The 17,105-nt window shown below is 42.8% G+C and overlaps 1 protein-coding gene across 5 annotated transcripts; it reads left to right on the top strand.

Moving 5' to 3' along the window:
* The first annotated feature begins 367 nt into the window (after window positions 1–367).
* OPTN (optineurin) lies at window positions 368–16,739 on the top strand. 5 transcript variants are annotated; one of them, XM_005489273.4, is made up of 14 exons: window positions 368–523; window positions 1,165–1,341; window positions 3,025–3,227; window positions 5,374–5,520; window positions 6,573–6,649; window positions 8,691–8,825; window positions 9,901–9,982; window positions 11,224–11,339; window positions 11,976–12,125; window positions 13,085–13,178; window positions 13,830–13,988; window positions 14,657–14,787; window positions 15,526–15,605; window positions 15,754–16,739. In XM_005489273.4, exons 2-14 carry the CDS (start codon window positions 1,176–1,178, stop codon window positions 15,873–15,875), a joined length of 1,662 nt encoding a protein of 553 aa, XP_005489330.4. In that variant the 5' UTR covers window positions 368–523; window positions 1,165–1,175; the 3' UTR covers window positions 15,876–16,739. The 5 variants fall into 5 exon arrangements, with proteins under 5 accessions (XP_005489330.4, XP_026650682.2, XP_026650681.2 ...); XM_026794881.2 differs by having other exon boundaries at window positions 15,529–15,605; XM_026794880.2 differs by having other exon boundaries at window positions 8,694–8,825.
* Window positions 16,740–17,105: the final 366 nt, after the last annotated feature.

Below are 17,105 nucleotides of genomic sequence, written 5' to 3' on the forward strand. Positions count from 1 at the left end.
CTGTACCCGGGGGGGATGTTGGGCCCTGCCGCCAGGAAATCAGCGACAGGATGAGAGGACGTGGCCTCAAGCTGTTCCAGGGAAAGTTTAGGCTGGACATGGAAGGAATTTCTTTACATAAAGAGTGATTCGACATTGAAACGGGCTGTCCAGAGAGGTGGTGGGGTGACTCTCTCGGAAAGTCTGGAAGTGGCAGTCAGCACCAAGGCGGTGCTCAGTCATAAACTGGACTCGAAGATCTCACAGGTCTTTTCCAACCTCATGGACCCGCAGGATTTTTCCCCTTCATGGGCAGTGCTCCCCACGCCCCCTTGCAGCTCCATGGGGGACTTGGTTCCCGCCCCGCCAGGCCGGCGGCCCTCAGGGCAGCAGCCGGGAAAGCGAGAAGGAAGCGAACGCGGCGTGCCCGGGAGGCGGCGGGAGGAGCGGGGCTGGGAAGTCCCCGCGGAGGCGGAGGCGGGGACGGCGGGGGAGGGCGGGCAGTCCGTCCGTCAGCTGAGCGGCCATGGGCGCGCCGTGAGGGGTGAGTGGGGACGAGGTCCCTGAGGCCAGCCCAGAGTGGGGGGGTGGCGGTCGCCATGGCCGGGCTCGGCCGGTGACTCGGCGGATCCGGGGTGGGCCTGCGGGAAGGAAGGGCAAGGCGGGGAAGCGCCGTTCCGCGGCTCCCGGGGGCCGCTCTGGCCCAGGGACGGAGCGGCCGTGCCTGGGCAGAGGCGGGTGGAGGCACCGCAGCCTCCGCAGCACCGCGGTGGGGTTTGCAAAAGAACAGAAAGAGGGGACAAGAAAGCGAAAATGAAAGTTAAAAATCAGCGGAAACGGGCTCTCGGCCGGGCGCCGACAGGGCCGGGCGGCGGGGCCCGGGTGCTGTCAGGGATGGGAAGGGAGTGGGAGACGCGGGATTCTCGTTTCATTCCCAGAGAAATGCGCTCCTGAGGAAGGGTTGGTTAGCCGAAAGACGTCTTTAGGATCATGTGTTTTAGGCCCATGGGGGATTAATGTAGACTCACAGATACTCTGGTGTAGAGGGGATAGAGGGATTGAAGGTGCCTGTGTGCTGTGTCAAGGGATGTGGCTTGTATGTGTTAATAAAATGCGTGTGTGGTAATGCTTTCTTTATAATTGGGCAAGAAATTGAAAATTTGCTCTTGGCAAACCTTGTAACAGCTGCTTCAGAGATGTCCAGCAAGTCGAAGGGCCGTCCTGCTGAAAATGGAGAGCATTCCAAGAGTAAAATGGAAAATGGAATGGACAGCATGGCAGCCCCAGCCCTTAACACCTACACCCCGGAAGAGATGGTGCAACAGATGAAAGAACTAATCACTGAGAACAATGAGTTAAAAGGTGAATGCACACGTGAGCTGGTCTTGAAATGCAAGTGCCCTGAGTCTCTTTTGAAGGGTTTGTTTTGTGCTATGAGTATGAATTCTGTGCTTGTCTGCCCTTGCTGGGTAGCATCTGCTGTATGAACCACTCTGCAAGTGACAATGCCAGTTTGATAATAACACATCAACGGGATATTTGATAGCACACATCAAATTGAATTGGTGTGGTACATTAGGGGGAGAACAGCCCAATGTAAGGGTGGCTTACTTGCTCTTGAGTTTTATATGTAAGCATTGTGTATTTTAGAGGGTGACATGAAAAACCTCTTCCTATGATGTGCTATTTGTTCACCAACCTCTAAAGGACTATTTTGGTTTGTATTGTAGAACTGTTTGATCCATTACAAACATTTTGCCAAAGCTGCATTAGGAGGGATGGGTACTGTACCTTCCATACTTCAAAAAGGAATGGTGGCTATGGCAGGGTACATCTGTGAGAAGCCAGTAGCCTTCCCTCAAAATTCCTAATGATTTGAGATACATTTACTTCTGGATCTGGAATTTAGGTGTCAGTTATTTCTTCCTTTAAATGGTTAGAGCAAAACCTGGGGGATCTGAAAATTTTCTGTGTAAAAGATGGAAATATCTCACTGTTTATTTGACAGCAGAGCATGGAGTCACATATCTCCTGTATTGTGATTTTACACTGGTGTTTAAATTCTTCCTGAATCATTTTTGGACGTGGTCCAACTTTTCTGTCTCACGGGAATCGAGCAGGAAAGTTGTTTGTAGAAGTACATCTGGTATTTTGCTAAAAGGTCTTATATAAGATAACGTTTACAGCTGCTGTAACCCATAACTTGCAGAATCATTCTCCTGACTATATTTTTTTTCCATAACCTGAAGGATTCATGGGCAGTTTATCATATGACATCAGGATGTAATGGAGGTTACTGGAAAGTACAAGTATAAAGGATTTTTAAGTAACCAGCTTTGAGTTACTTGCTTAAAAAAAAAGCATGTCTAAAATAATTTCACTGACTCTGCCTAAAAATCTTTTGAGCATTTTGCAAGACTGACACTGTTATGTACTGGCTTTGTTACTTACAGGGAACTGACTTGGCTGTAAGTTGTTTGGTATATTTCAATGCTTGCAATCGAATCTTAACCAAATAAACATATACATTTGGAGGGGTGAGAGAGAGCATACCATTTAACTAAAATGTAACAGCACATTGAGGGAGAGCATTGCTGGGGATATTTGAGACATTTGATTTGATAGCATCTGTTTGCATGCAGCAGTTCACCAGTCTAGGATGTTTTCCCTGCCAAGTCTCGGTAGTTTCAGAAGCTCAGTTCAGCAGTTTTGGGCTGATCATGTGAGTACCACACACAGCAAGATACCAAGTATCTCTTGAGAACAATCCTTCTGGCTTCTTGGTTTAGGAAAAAGTCAAGAAGTCAGTGAGTGTGGGCATGTGATCTCAGCAGTGGATTTAAAGCTGTTTATTATGGTGCTAATGGACTATGATAAGTTTAGTTTTGGTATTTAAGGTACGCCAGACAGAGGCTCACATTTCACACCCAATTATTGCCAACCCATTTGATGCTGAAGAATGCTGAGCTCAGTGTAGTGGAAATCTGCTGTTTCATGGACAGAGTGTTGATGTGATTCAATGTCTTCTCTCTGGCTGCCATTTAGAAGCCATGAAGTTGCACAACCAAGCTATGAAGGACCGATATGAGGAACTTTCCACCTGGAGAGAGAAGCAGAAAGAAGAGCGAGAATTTTATGAGTTAAAGTTTAAGGAGGCAAAGCAGTGCTTGCAGGCCAAGTGCATTGAAAATGAGCAGCTACAGCAGCAACTTCAGAGCCTAAAGGAAAGAGAAGAAGGAGCTGAAATGGTAAATAAGGAATTGGTTAGATTGACATGCTTTTGAATTGAAACTCTGGAGCATTCAGTCCCTTCTATGATTCATCACACTGGGATGGTTTGGAGATTTGTTAATATCTCCATTTTTATCCTTAGCTCTTAGAAATAGTCTTCACCTGACTTAGTTTATAAAGTGAGGCCTTTCAGAGTTAGTAACAGAAAATTATGGCACACCTGAGATAATTTCCTTTTTTTGCTAGCATTTAGTAAACAATAATAATTAAACTTTCTTACATAATAAATAAGTGGCATTTCTTGCTAATTTTTCATTTGTTCTTGGATATCTCTTTGCTTTATCCTTCCCTTGTTAGATTATCTGTCCCTCATGATCATTTAATTGCTTTTTTTATTGTGTTTCCAGGAGCATGTTTCCAGGGAGAAGTTGACATGTAAACAAGCAAAAAAAAAAAAAAAAAAAAGTGCCATCTATTTTTATTGTATCAGCCTTCTTTTCTGAAAGCTCTTTTGCTGAGGTCACATTAGATCTGTGCTTCTGCTGCTCTGTTTGAGTGTGACTGAGCTTTCTGTGTCCTGCCTTTGGCTCTGTTACACATCATTTCTAATGCTGCAGGTGGTTGCACAGTAGCCAGGCAACATTTTGCAGGTGCTACTGAAGGCATCTGTGGGCAAAGCTGATCAAAACAAAACCTGCTTTGTGTCCCAAATGGTCATGTGAAAAGTTAATTAAGAAGTTCATGCAGAGCCAAACTGATGCATTCTGGTGTCTGGTACCTCCAAGACCCACGTGGATTCTCTATTGTCTGATGAGAAATGAGTGTATTAACCTTTTTCTCAACAGAGTCACTAGTAGACTCTCCCTTCCTCCTGACTGTTTGATGGAGCTCTGTAAGAAATGTTTCAGCATGGAAATCAAAATTGGCCAATAGGTCAGAAGATGCAAGGGGGGAGAAAGTCATGTTTAAATAGTGTGATTGTGTAAGTATTATTTACACAGTCTTTACAGAATGAAAACTTGTTTCAGGATTGTCAGGAAAATTCAGGATTTCATAAATTGTTCAGAATTTCATAACTCTGGAATATTTTTAAGGGGAGCCAGAGGATTTATAATCTTTCTGTCTGTTGTAGAGCTTCTTGTACTTTGAATGCCTGAAGGATGCTGTTGCCAGAGTTTTCCAGCCTGCTTGAGAAATCTAAAATCTCTCTTATTCCCTGGAACTGATTCTAAATGCATCCTCTTACAGTATAAGCACAAAATCAGAGGCAGCAGAGGGTCAGAGTGGTATTGTGGGATGAGAGACACTGTCAGCACAGATAATGTGGAGATTTGGCATACTCATATCTCAGAATATAATTCAGACTTCAGAAATTGTTCAGAATTTGAATTGATGGTATGTGCTGTTATAAAGGCATTATCAGGAGGTGGAAGCTCAGATTACAAAGTGAGGAAGAAACAAACTCACAGGGAAATGTTTCATAATGGGGAGCAGCATTTAAAGGAGAGGAAATAATGAATCGTGCTGGTTATGCAGAGGCTTTAAGAGAGGGTTTTGAGTTACCTAGAGAAAGGGAAAAGGCAAAGGAGATGATTGTAATTGGAAAGAGGGAAGTTTGGGGAGAATCTCTGAGGAGCAGAGACTTTGTGGAAGGGATCTAAGACTTTGTATGAAGGTCAAGGAATTGGGAGGATTTATACATGGAAATGGGCTACAAAGAAGCTAGAAGGTGGGGAAAAGCTAAGAATGGGCTGTGTGGGAAAGCTCTCTGCCCACTGGTATTTTCTTCTTTGGATCTTGGTTAGATTTGGGAGAAGAGGAATAGGGATATGTGTGAAAATATGCAATAATTTTGGAGGTTGGTTGATACCTTGTATGGTAGCAAAAGGCATCAATTCAGGCAAAAAATTACATCCTAATTATGTGTGCATTCAGAGAACCAGTCCCATATTTTCCAGCAATGGGATGCCCAGTGTTTGATTACTTGGTTTCACAGTTTAGACTTCTTCTGTTGAGTGAACCAGAACATACTTTATGGATCTGCCTGTGGGGTTTTCAGAGAAGGGAAGAGAAGGGATGCAGGGCACTGTTGTGTTCAGGCTGTGTGCTCCTCCTGGGCTGCTGTTCCCTGCTGTTGGCTCACACAGGGTGTGTCTGTCCCAGGAGGCTCCCGAGAAGGAGGTGAGGCAGCTGAAGGCCCAGGTGCAGCGGCTCCAGGCTGAGAAGGCAGATCTGCTCGCCATCATTTCAGAGCTGCAGCTCAAGCTGAACATCTCAGCAGAGGATTCCTTTGTGGAGATTGGGATGAATGTAAGTAAAGGGAGCAACAGGAGCACAGTAACCTGCAGCCAGGTGCCAGGCTAAAAAATTCTGTCATTCTTTGATTCTTTCTGTCATTCCTAGATTACCTGCCATAGAGCACTTGTGCCTTAAAGGACTTGGAATTATTGTATATCCTTCCACTCTAAAGCTCTAAGCAAATTAATTTCATGGATAGCCTCTATTGCACTAATTAAAAATGTTAAGTCTTGTCTTAGTACTGATGTTCCCAGAAATTTCAACTATCGTTTGTTAAAAGGCAACACCTGTGCATAAATGGGCTATTTTCTTTTGAAAATGGGGCTTACTTCCTACTGACAGATAAATAGAGATGCAGGCAAACAAAGCTTAAGTGCAAAACTCTAGAGAGTATTCCCTAGAGGCAAAAAAATGTACTTTTTTTACTGTTCTTGTATCTGGAATCTCTTCACAAACTGAAATGTGAAAGTGTAGCCTCTGCTACCCCTCTATTCCCCATATCATCCCTCTGGAAAGTAGATGTGCAACAAGAAATTTTAAAAATGTAATTAAAATTTGTTTGGAGTTGTCAGAGAAAACGTAGGGGTGCATTCTCCTTTTTATTTGCTAGAAGGATTCTCCTTTGGGCTACAAAGTGCGTTTGTAGGAGTGGGGAGTTTGTCAAGGAATGGGGTTTTTAGAGGGAAAGAAGAGTTGTTCTTTTAGGAGGCTGGAGAGTGATCTCTAGGCTTGTATTGAAAGTCACCTGCAGTGCTGCTGGCTTGCTCTGTGCCCAGTCATCTTCACTGGGGAGAGTGGCTGTGGAAGTTGCTGATGAATGGAGAAGGGCAAGTCTCATTGTTGTTCCTATTCTCTAATCAAGCTGGAAGAGATACAGGGAAAGGCATGTGAAGTATTTAAATTAAGAATTTCCAAACATGAAGATTATCTGTGGGAGTTTTTTAATTTATCTGTATTGCCATGATAGCAATTCTCCCTGTTTTTCTTCATTCCTTAAATAAATAAAGTCCTGCTGTTCTGCATAGATAAAATACTGAGCTAATAGTGGTTTTTTTCTCTCCTAGGAAGGGGAAATAAATAGAACTGCAAAGGAACATCAAGAGAATAGTGGTGAAATGCCCAGTGATGTTGCTGTCTACATGTATGTAGGTTCTTGTGTGATATGTGTGATTCAGACTTCTGCCTTGAGTTTTGTTTTCAATGTAAGGGAATTTCTTTCTAAGAGGAATGCACTAGAAAATCCTCTTTTTCTTTGGCTTTGCATCCCTCCATTGCAGTAGCTCTACCTCATAGCACACAGCAAGACCCTCAGCTCTCTGACATTTTTCCTTCCAATTTTTACTAGCTGACAAGAGGGAGTGCATATTCTGGCAAGTTGGCCAGGCATTTGTGGACATTCTAACTTGCCAGCTCTTCAGGCTTTTAAGGAAGGCCAAACAGAAAAGACAAAGAGGCTGCAGGGACTTGTTCCCTCCTAATCATTGGAGACCATCCAGTAGAATATCTGTCCTCTACCCAATTGTACTGGTGTTGGTAAGAGTCAGAGGTCTTACAGTCTTTCAGATCTGACCCTGTTGGAGTGTGCTTGGTATGAAGTGTTTCCATGATGGGGTAGACACACAGTGCAGCACAGTCCTTGCTTTTCAGGTTATTAGGTTTAAGGTAGCAGCATTCTGTTCAGGTTACTTCTCAAAATTCAATCTTTACATCAGCACCAGGACACAAGGGACTTTCTTGCCCCTGGCTGAACCTTTACTCCTCGTGGACATAGACATCTGATACTGTTCAGCTTTCTACTTTGGATACTGCCCAGTTTAGCAGCTAGATGGTTTTGGCTGAACTCTTATTTACTTTGTGCCTTTGCTTTTGAAAGGGAAAAATACAGAAAATGCTAAGGATGTAGCAGGCCAGAAAACTGTGCTCCATGTTGTCACTCCTATGTCACTGCAAGGGAGAACAGTGCTGCAGTGTAATATCAGAGAAACTTGTCCCTCAGCATGCAGATAAGAAGTTGGAGGAGGGAAAAAAAAAGGGTGTTACTGTTGTGGACAAAACTGAAAGAGTTGCTGAGCACAGACCAAGCTGCAAGTATTAAGCTTGTTGTTAGTTGTGGCTTGTGAGAACACTGATTATAAGACATTCCCTGTGGAACTTGCTTACCTTTGGAGGAGAATCTGGGCCATATCTACAAGAACAGGGGGCATACGTAGCTCTGAAAATATTTCCAGTGTCACCACGTGCCTTTGTCCAGTGCTGAAACTTTAGACGGGTGCTGTTAACAGGTTCAATGAAATGTGATCCACTCAGGATGGATTTATTTCTGTAAGGGTAGAACTGCACTAAAAATCCCCTGATAAAAGTTATTTACTTAAAATATCCTGGCTGAGCACTGTCTTTTGGGTATTGAATTTTGCTCACCAGAGGTTTCTAGCTCTCAGAAGCACACAGAAGACTGCTTTGCTTTCTTTTCTGATCTACAAAAGCAGAACTTTTAACACATGTTGTTTTACAGCTGAGACTCTGAAATATACAGTGTAACTTGCCTGTCATCCATGCAGTTTGGGGATTTTGACTTTATGTCTAGATGGCCATAAAAATGGATATAATGGAACACAGTATTTTATCACTTATCCTATTTTTTGGAGCTTTGTATTTGTTCTGGTTCAATTTACAGTAGCAAAATACGATTTTGAAAAGAGCTATAGAATGTGAGGAGGGTAAAGAGTTAAAGAGATTTTTTCTGAACAAGAAAGTGATTTCTGATGACCATTTTTAGTGGGATATGCTTTCTTTTCCATAAAGGAGCAAGGCAGAGGTAGAAATGTTCTGTGCTTTATTGTGAGAAAAAGTTGTTTGTGGGAATGGACAGCAGCACTTTGCAGAAAGGGCTGCAAAATAGGTCAGAATAAGTGCACTGGGTTTTGTATTGTCATGACTTCCCTTGCTTAAGTGCTGAATTGTTCCCTCAGCTGGAAGGGGACTGCCTGTGCCCTGCATTTGCACACACAGGGGCTGTGGCTGCTGCTCTTGGCAATTGGGAATGAGCCCTTTGCTCAGAGCACTGTTTCCAGCACTGTGTGAATTGGTGGCCTCTCAGACTGGATTCCATCATTAGGGTTAAGGGAGTGTGCTGCTAAAGGGGTTGCTGTTGTTATTTACATCTGGTCTGGTTTGGTTTGAAGCAGGAGCAAATCTGCAGATGAATCGAAGAATTTGGAGTCTGAGGAGCTAACTGTGAGCCAGCTGCTCTGCAGCCTTAGAAATGAAACTCAGAAGAGGGAAAAACTTGAGGAGGAGCTGCAGGATCACAGAGAGAGGTATGAAGTAGGTGCACTGTAACATTTGGAGCTGTTTTCTTTCAGGGCTGCTGCAGTTACCAGGTCTCTAAATGATCAGCAACAAGCTGAAATATCAGTGTGATTTGGGGAATTTCCTGAGCACTCAGTTGTAATAATATTTTGTGGTTTTCTGTATAGGGATAAACCACAGTTTTCTTCCAAGGGATTTTATTTTCATTTCCTGAAGTGCCACAGATCAAGGCAAACGACCAATTTCCTCTTGGGATTGAACTATCCCTGAGTTATTCAGAAAGATAAGATGACTAGTTGAGGCTCTTCTCTCCATTCACTCCTCCATAGTTATTTGGCTTTGGATGAATCATCTCTGTGTGTGGCCTTAACCAAATCACTATGTCTGAAACAGGTCCTCTTCGTGATACTGCCATGCTACATTTAGCAGTGTGTAAGCTTGCAAAAGCTCCTTAGAAATGTCTAAAATAAGTTTAATTCCAGAGTTTTCACAGTGAGACCTGTATGAGGGTCTGTCTCAGCTCAGTTCTGTGGGTGTAAATCAGCACCACTGTTCAGGAGTGGCCAATTCCCCAAGCAGTTCAAGATCCCCACTTCAGAGAAACAGAGTAAGACATTATCTATTATGAAAGGTTGGTGTCACAGTAATTGCTTCTATGTGGTCTTCCTAGAAGAGGTAATGAGCCATAACCAAACAATTCTTAGAAACCTCAGCCCCTGAAAGTACCACAGGAAAACAGAGACAATATTGATCACTGGATTCAGTGAACAGAATGATCTATTTCCAAAGAGTTGGCACTTTTGGACTGTACCAAAGATCCCTTTGGACTGAGTGTAATGACCTTCATCACACCTGCAGACTTACACATCCATTTTAATTAAATATACAGTGTCTTGTGTTCTTCAAGAACCCCCATGATTGTGCAGGCCTTCCTGCATGTCTGTGCTTTCCGTTCTGCCTTGTGGTTTTTCTGTGGCTGTGATGTTACAAAGAGAGTCATCACTTGCATGAAATCCTTGTATAGTCACAATCTCACCTGAAGCATAAGCCAAATCCATCATTATTGGCCTCTTCTTTTACCAGACTGTCAAAGCTGGAGAAGGAGACCAGAAACTGCCAGGAGAGTGGGACACAAACTGAACAGGAAGAAGAGAGTTCAGAAGCTGTAAGTTCCTGTCCTCAGTCAAGATGCAACAACATACAGCTGACTTGTTGAGGTCACCAACCTCAGGGTCTAGATTTCCACTTGCACTCAGGGAGCAAAGGGCAATTGTCCTGCCCAGGTAATGGAAGTGAACCTTGATGTATCTTAGAGGTGGTTCCACATTCCAGCAGCCACTGCAAAGGGGTGGGACTGGGGGCCAAGTATTCAGGAAGCTTGGCATAACTGCAGTTAGACCACATTGCCCTGGCCATGCTCAGTAAGCAGAGAGAAGTACAATAATTTCTATCTCCAGAAATCATCTAGACTGTGTGAATTTCCTCACTGCTGCCTAAGTCAGCTTTTGGATCAGAATCCAGTGACAGCATATTGTAAAACAAACTTCAAATGTGGAGCTCATATGGCACCTGCTTTAGGTTTGTTCATGTTTTCAGTGGGGTTACAGTGGTAGGGCATAACTATTTTAGATTGAGACACAGTTCCAGGCAGAAACTTAGTCCTGATGTTCTCAATTAAGATTTGAAAGAGTGCTGGGGTTGGGATTCAGCTCCAGTCAGATGCTTCAGCTTCTGTGCCTGCAGCTGTAAGTTTCTGTGTGAGGTGAGAGTGCAGCCCCTTAGCCCTGGAGATCCATGCTGGTTCAGTGCCACTGCACAATACAGGCAGCCAAGAGTGCTTTATGTGAGGTGTGAGTTTGTGAAGTGCTGCATAGGAATTGGAAATATGCTATGGGATCTGCTGGAGACCTGTGCCCTTCTGAAGGTCAGAAGTATTTTAGGGCAGGCTTGGTTAAACAAGACCAGTCTGCAGTCAGGCCAAGAGATGCCCTTCCTAGGGAAAGCAGATGATGTCTTGGTTAATTAATGTTTTCCAGTGCTCTTATCTCCACTTTGCCTGAGTTACAGCCTGGGCCCAACACTCCTCATTGAAGTGGACACTGAGGTCAGCCCTTGTGCTGGCAGCTGTTTCCATGTACACTGTTGTGTTTCTTCAGAGGCTCCTGTCAGCAGAGCTCATGTTACCTGCCTCTGTGGTAAAATGTAAATCTTTAGTGGAACAATGGGGGAGTGCAGTGTGGAATAATTATGAAGCCTTGTAGATGAGGGCTTACTACTGAGTATATGTGCAAACTAACTTAGGCAGTTTTCTCTAGAGTGAGACTTCCTACTTACCTTTCTTAGCCTGTAACTTTACTATCTTGAAATGTCCATATGTAATTTTCTTTCTTTTTTTTTCTTTAAAAGGTTGGCAGTGAAGTAGAAGCCCTGAATCTGCAAGTTTGTGCTCTGTTTAAAGAGCTTCAGGAAGCCCATGAGAAGTTAAAAGAAGCAGAATTGATTCAGAAGAAGCTTCAAGAAAAGTAAGGCTTAAAGAGCAAAAGTTCTGACATGACACCCAGTACTTGTATGACAACTCCCATCTTGGGGAACTCACCAGCTCTACAAATACCAACTAAAATAACTGTTTCATAGAAGTGCTGTCAAAGAGTGCAGAAATACAGCAATTGTCAGAAAGTCTGAGCTGCCAACCTAGTTCTGCAAATAGAACCTCAGTGCCTTGAATTATAAGATTTGGGTTGTAACCCTTCATGATGTAAAGAAAAAATCTTTTCTGTTTTCTCTTTCACATAATCAACCCCTATTCTGGCTTTAGAGGATAGAGCCAAGGGACTTGGTTATAACTTTTTCATATGAGCTGTCTGGGCTTTTGAAGAAAATTGTGTAGGTTATAGAAGTGGTTACAAGACCCTAATTTTTTTTGCTTAGTTTCCTGTCAAATGCCAGTTCTTTGAGATTCATAATAGTAAGACAATAAATGTTGCTTTCTATAGCTTTGTTTTCTGATGGTTGTGTATAGACTGGTTTTTGTCTTTCCCTGTTTTTCATCAAAATAAGCCTTTAAAGTGAACAAATACTCTTTTTGCTATATGCCTCTTGGGAAAAATCCATCAGAAGAGGGTGAGAGAAGATATCAACCTTTTTTTCTTTTCTGTCAGGTGCCAGGTACTGGAAAGAAAAAGCTTGGCTGCTGCATCAGAATTGGAGGAGAAGCAGCAGCTGATTTACACCATCAAGAAGCTGGAACTTCAGGTGGAGAGCATGCAGGCAGAGGTCAAGCTGGAACAAGCCAAGACACATGAAGAAAAGTGAGTATGACTTGGTTTTGTATTCCAGGAAGGCATTGTCAGTGAAGAAGAGAAGTCCAAGGGAACCCAGCCAAAGGAGAATTGAATCTGAAATACTACTTTTGTGTCCTGTACCCTTTGAAACTATGCGGTGTTTGTAGATTATGAAGTAGAAGTCTGTATTCTTTCCTCTACTGAACCCCTCACTTAGGAATACTTGAGCTGTCAACTCTGACTTGTATGTTCCTTTAACCATAAAGTCCAAGGTGGAATGGAGCTGGGTATAACATTGAAGTGGAGGAAGCAGAGAAGTGCTAACAGCTGTGCCACTGACCAGCAGGGGTAAATGTGGACACATCCTGGAGGGCAGGGACAAGTCAGGTGCTGACAGTGCTGGGAAAGTGACATTAATGAAGAGGTCTGCAATCCCTACAATGTGTTTGCACTAGGAGAGTCGAGTGTGTGGTCAGGCTGAGGTAAAGAGAGGCTGTTTGCTTTGCTCCCTGCTCCCTTTCATGTGCAGGCCGTGTAAGGAGTATGAAAATGTCAGTCCAAGCTGGTCAGAGAGGCTGAGCTTCCTGAAGGACACATCTTCAGCTGCTGCAGAAGCTGCTCATTGTCTTCAGAGTCTGTGTCTGATAAATTCTCCTTCACTTGAAGTCTGAATCAAGACTTGGATGTCTTCCTAAGAAGGGTGTTACATTGAACAGAATTTGTGAGCTTCATATAAAAAAACCGAGTGATGGATTCTTCCATATGAAATGCAGTGATCAGTAAGGACACTGGTTTGACTCAGTCCATGGATAGAGCAGCACACAACTCATAGGAAGGGAGATGTTGAGACATGGGGCATGACTTTTTCTCACCAGAAATGCACGCTGATTTGCAAGGAGTTGGTAGTGGCTTTTTTTTAAGTTCTAACATTATTCAGATTTCAAATAATTGTTTGAAATTTTCATCTCTTTTCTTGTCATAAACAGGACAAGATACAATAACCTCCAGGATTCATATAGCAAGCTCCTTCCAGAACTCACTGAGGCAAAGAAAAAAATTGATGAAATGAAACTCAAAGAGGTAAACTCATCACAAGAAGAAATCATAATTAATTAGGGGTGAGGGGGAAGGGATGGGAGAACATCTTTAAAATCAAATTTGGTCAGGAAACAGCTGTCATCCCTTCTGCATAATTACATGCAACATAGCAGCACTGCTCTGATAAACACAGATCCTGTGCTGTCAGTTATAGAAAACTTTATTCACACATCAGTACCTCCATGGTGTTTTTGGGTAAGGTCTAATCTGCAGTGCAGTGCAGCACAGAGTCCTCAGACAGAAGTGATAGATACATCAGTGTTCTTGCAGCATCACTTATAAAAATGTGGGAAGGTAAATCTCTAAACATTTTTGTATTCTTAAATAGAATGCCTGCCACAGTGAGGCCTTGTTAGGAACTGAAGCACCGTGGAAGTGCCACATTGTTCTGTGTAATTTCAGAAACTGGGAAAACATCTTTTACAGTGTCCACTAGGGGGGTGTCTGTTAACTTGATACAATGTAGTTTGAAAGCTCAAAACTAATCTTTAAGGTAAAATATCAGTCACCACTGCTGTCTTAGTCCAAGTTCCTTTGGTGACCAAAATGGGAACCTTTTCCAAGGACAGGAGGAGTAAGAAGCAAACTTTCACTTCAAGGAGTTCATGTCGTAATCACAAGTCTTCTTTGCAGCTGGACAGAGTAGATAAAGCTGTGGTGGAACAACTGACAGCAAAGGTGGAGTTGGCAGAACAAGCCCTTGCTGCAAAGCAGCTCCAGATAGATGAAATGAAGCAGCAAATTGCTAAGCAAGAGGAGGACCTTGAAACTATGTCTGTGCTCCGTGCTCAGGTATCAGCTCTTTTACACAAACTGGCTCCTTCCCCACCCAGTATTCAGAAACCAGGAGGTATTTAATGGCTCACTCTGGAATGCTGAATACGTTTTCTCAACTTGAAAGCATAACAGCCCTTACTTGGCTTGTCTTGCAGAGCCTTTACCCACTGTATTCTAGGGCTCTAGGAGGAACTGTGTATGCTGGAGTCTGGCATAACAAACAAAAGCTGGGAGTAGATGTGTGTTTAGAACCACTGGCTTAAGGATCACTGCAAATGTTTTAGGAATGATTTTACTCAAACCAGCATGTGTTAAGTGAGTAAAAAGGGTTTGCCTCACATTTAAGGCACAGAACTGGCATCTTGGCCTGGTTCCGCTATCTGAACCTCAGATATGTCAGTGTAATCAGTCAAGTCACCTCCTCACTGCTTGTCTGTGCCTCCTTTCTGCCTCTGTACAGCAGAGGCAATACCTGTGTCCCAGGTAAGGTACTCAGAGTATCTTTTACAGAGTCCAGAAAGCATTTGGTTTCCTTCACCTTGGGAGAAGGGCAGGTCTTGGCTTTGCAGTCTGTGTGTTTTGAGTAGATGCAGATTATGATACAGATTTGTGATTTTGACATGTAATATACAAATATGGTTCAAAGTTACAAATTTTCAGCCTGATTTCATTTCTCTGATCAGATGGAGGTTTATTGTTCTGATTTCCATGCTGAGAGGGCAGCAAGAGAGAAGATCCATGAGGAGAAGGAGCAGTTGGCTGTCCAGCTGGCATACCTACTAAAAGAGCAACAAAATTTTGAAGACCTTGGCCGGTGAGAATAGAATTTGGCTGAGCTGCCTTTGCACTGTCCTGTTACTCTGTTGTGGTGTTGACCAACATTGTCTTTGTGAGCATCTCAGTAGAAAGGCAAATAACTTTGCAGACATTTCTTACTTAATTTGAATCTAAAAGGAGAAAAAATGAGAATTGGCTGACTTCTCCATTTTCTGGTAGAATCTCTGTAAAGTGTGTTAGTTCTTAATGGGTGCCTTAGTAAGTTTTCGTTTCGGATAATGCATGCTTGGTAAATGCTCCCAGTTGATCCATGTGAGTTTCTTTGGGTTTTGGCCTCAGTTTTAGCTGTGATTCTGCAGCAAATCTTCCTGCATGTGTGCCAGGGATATCTGCTGCTTCTCCAGGAGGCAGTGGTGAGTACACAGTTCTGAGTACTGTGGTAGTTGAATCAAGTTCCATTTCACATTAACTGCACACTGAGTCCTTTTTATGGTATAACTTGCTTTTCTACTTAAAGCAAATTTGCAGTTTTCCCTGAACAGCTGAGAGTCCTTGGAGTTTTCCAGAGAAGGGTGCCCTGGATCCCTAGGTGTGTGGCTGCCCAAATCCTGCTGCTGGTGTCACTTGCATGAGCCTGATTTCAGCAGACCTCTGGTGTGATCTCACAAAGCAGTGGCATTTCTAGGCCCTGTTTCTGAGCAGCAGTTATGAACTAAATGCATGGCCAGTTGACAGGAGTCTGTTTTCAGAGCCTTGACCTGTTTATTACCCACAGAAGCTCTCTGGCAGAGATGCAGAGTCGCCACGGAGCCAGGATGCCGGATGGGGAGCGCTCACCTCGCCTTGTCCAAAGAGGTACTGCAGGCACCTTCTACAGCCCTCAGGGGCAGGGGCAGGTTACAGCAGCTCTGCTTGGCTGCAGACAGCTTCCCTGTGGTTATCTCTCTGCAGAGAGCAAAATAAGGTAATACAATAGTTCATCATTTATCTTCTCTGCTTGCAGGAACCAATAGTCAAGACTGGCCAGAGCAGCGGAATATTTCTATTTACGCATGCCCTAAATGTGAAGAAATTCTACCTGATTTGGACACACTGCAGATTCATGTTATGGACTGCATTAATTGAGTGATGCCCTCCAGTTCTTTGTCTTCTGGAATTTTACCTGCCAAACACTTTGGAGTTTTTCCTTCTTGCTCAAATAATGCTCAGCTCTTATGTCCTATGAAGGAGATTTTCAGGGGTTTGCTTTGCTAATTCAATGGGAAAAGGGTAAAAACTCTTCCCATGTCCTGTAGTGACTAATCTTCTTGTAATCTGCTTTAGGGAAGGAGTTTTCATAGATTAACAACATGGATGTGGTACAGAACTTGCAGTGTGTCTGCTGCTATGAAACCTTTCAGGAACATTCCCCTGAAGTGCTCTGCTCCATGGCTACTCTGCAGAACAGGGCTGAATCACTGAAGTCAGAGGAGAGATGAGATATTTGCTGATCAAATATATATATATATATATATAAAATAAATGTGAGCCTGTAAATACTTCATCTCTTACATACTATATACCAGGAAAGTAATACACAAAAAAAGCTGTTTGAGGAGCTTTCAGCAAAATGGAATAGTGCTGTATTCATCGAGAATGTGAAGTGAACCCTGATCTTTCTCCAGATGGCCATTTCATTGCTGCCCTTGTGACCATACTAATCTGATGTTACATTTTTGATGGCTTATGTAACTCCTTGCTTTAGCCAGATGTGGGTAAGGTTTAAAACGGATCAGCTAGGTCTGATACATGTAGCTCCTGCTGTACTCAAGTCACTTGGTTTTATAGAACTGTTCATTTTTATGATGTTGTCTTAATTTTTCTTTATTATAATACAAGCATTTGAACTTGTACAGTATTGTGGTGGAAAGCACTGAGATGGATGTAACCTAATTTAAAAAGAGTGTAGTGGATTTTCACATATCAAAATAAATCTACTACAATTATGAATTTATCTGTGCCTGTATGTACATGGGAGACTGGAACAGGATTTCAAATTCCTATGTCTGAAAAGCTTGTGTAGAAACAACTGTAGTGGATTAGTTCTATTCTTGTCCTCCCAGGTGTTTTTATCTCAACAAAAAGGAGAAAATCCCTTTTTTGTCTTTGTAATTTGAATAAGTTTTTTACTTTGCTTGTTGTCACTGTTGTTTTAATTATCACTTTTAGACTCTGGATTCTTTTTTTCTGTTATAGCTCATCTATAACTTCATCCATAATTTCAGGTAACACAAGAGCTGACTGTTGTGAAGAGATATTTATCAGCCTCATTGCAACCTTCTTCATCAATTACAAGTAGTCCCAGGAGATGCAATA

The sequence above is a fragment of the Zonotrichia albicollis genome, chromosome 4, assembly GCF_047830755.1.
Source record: "Zonotrichia albicollis isolate bZonAlb1 chromosome 4, bZonAlb1.hap1, whole genome shotgun sequence".
Lineage (NCBI taxonomy): Eukaryota > Metazoa > Chordata > Aves > Passeriformes > Passerellidae > Zonotrichia > Zonotrichia albicollis.

Bases quoted from the DNA above. Each gene is read 5' to 3' on its own strand.
- OPTN (XM_005489273.4), top strand. From the start codon at position 1,176: ATGTCCAGCAAGTCGAAGGGCCGTCCTGCTGAAAATGGAGAGCATTCC. The intron at 3,228-5,373 runs GTAAATAAGGAA...TGTCTGTCCCAG, and splicing joins GAGAAGAAGGAGCTGAAATG to GAGGCTCCCGAGAAGGAGGT. The intron at 14,788-15,525 runs GTGAGAATAGAA...TATTACCCACAG, and splicing joins AATTTTGAAGACCTTGGCCG to AAGCTCTCTGGCAGAGATGC.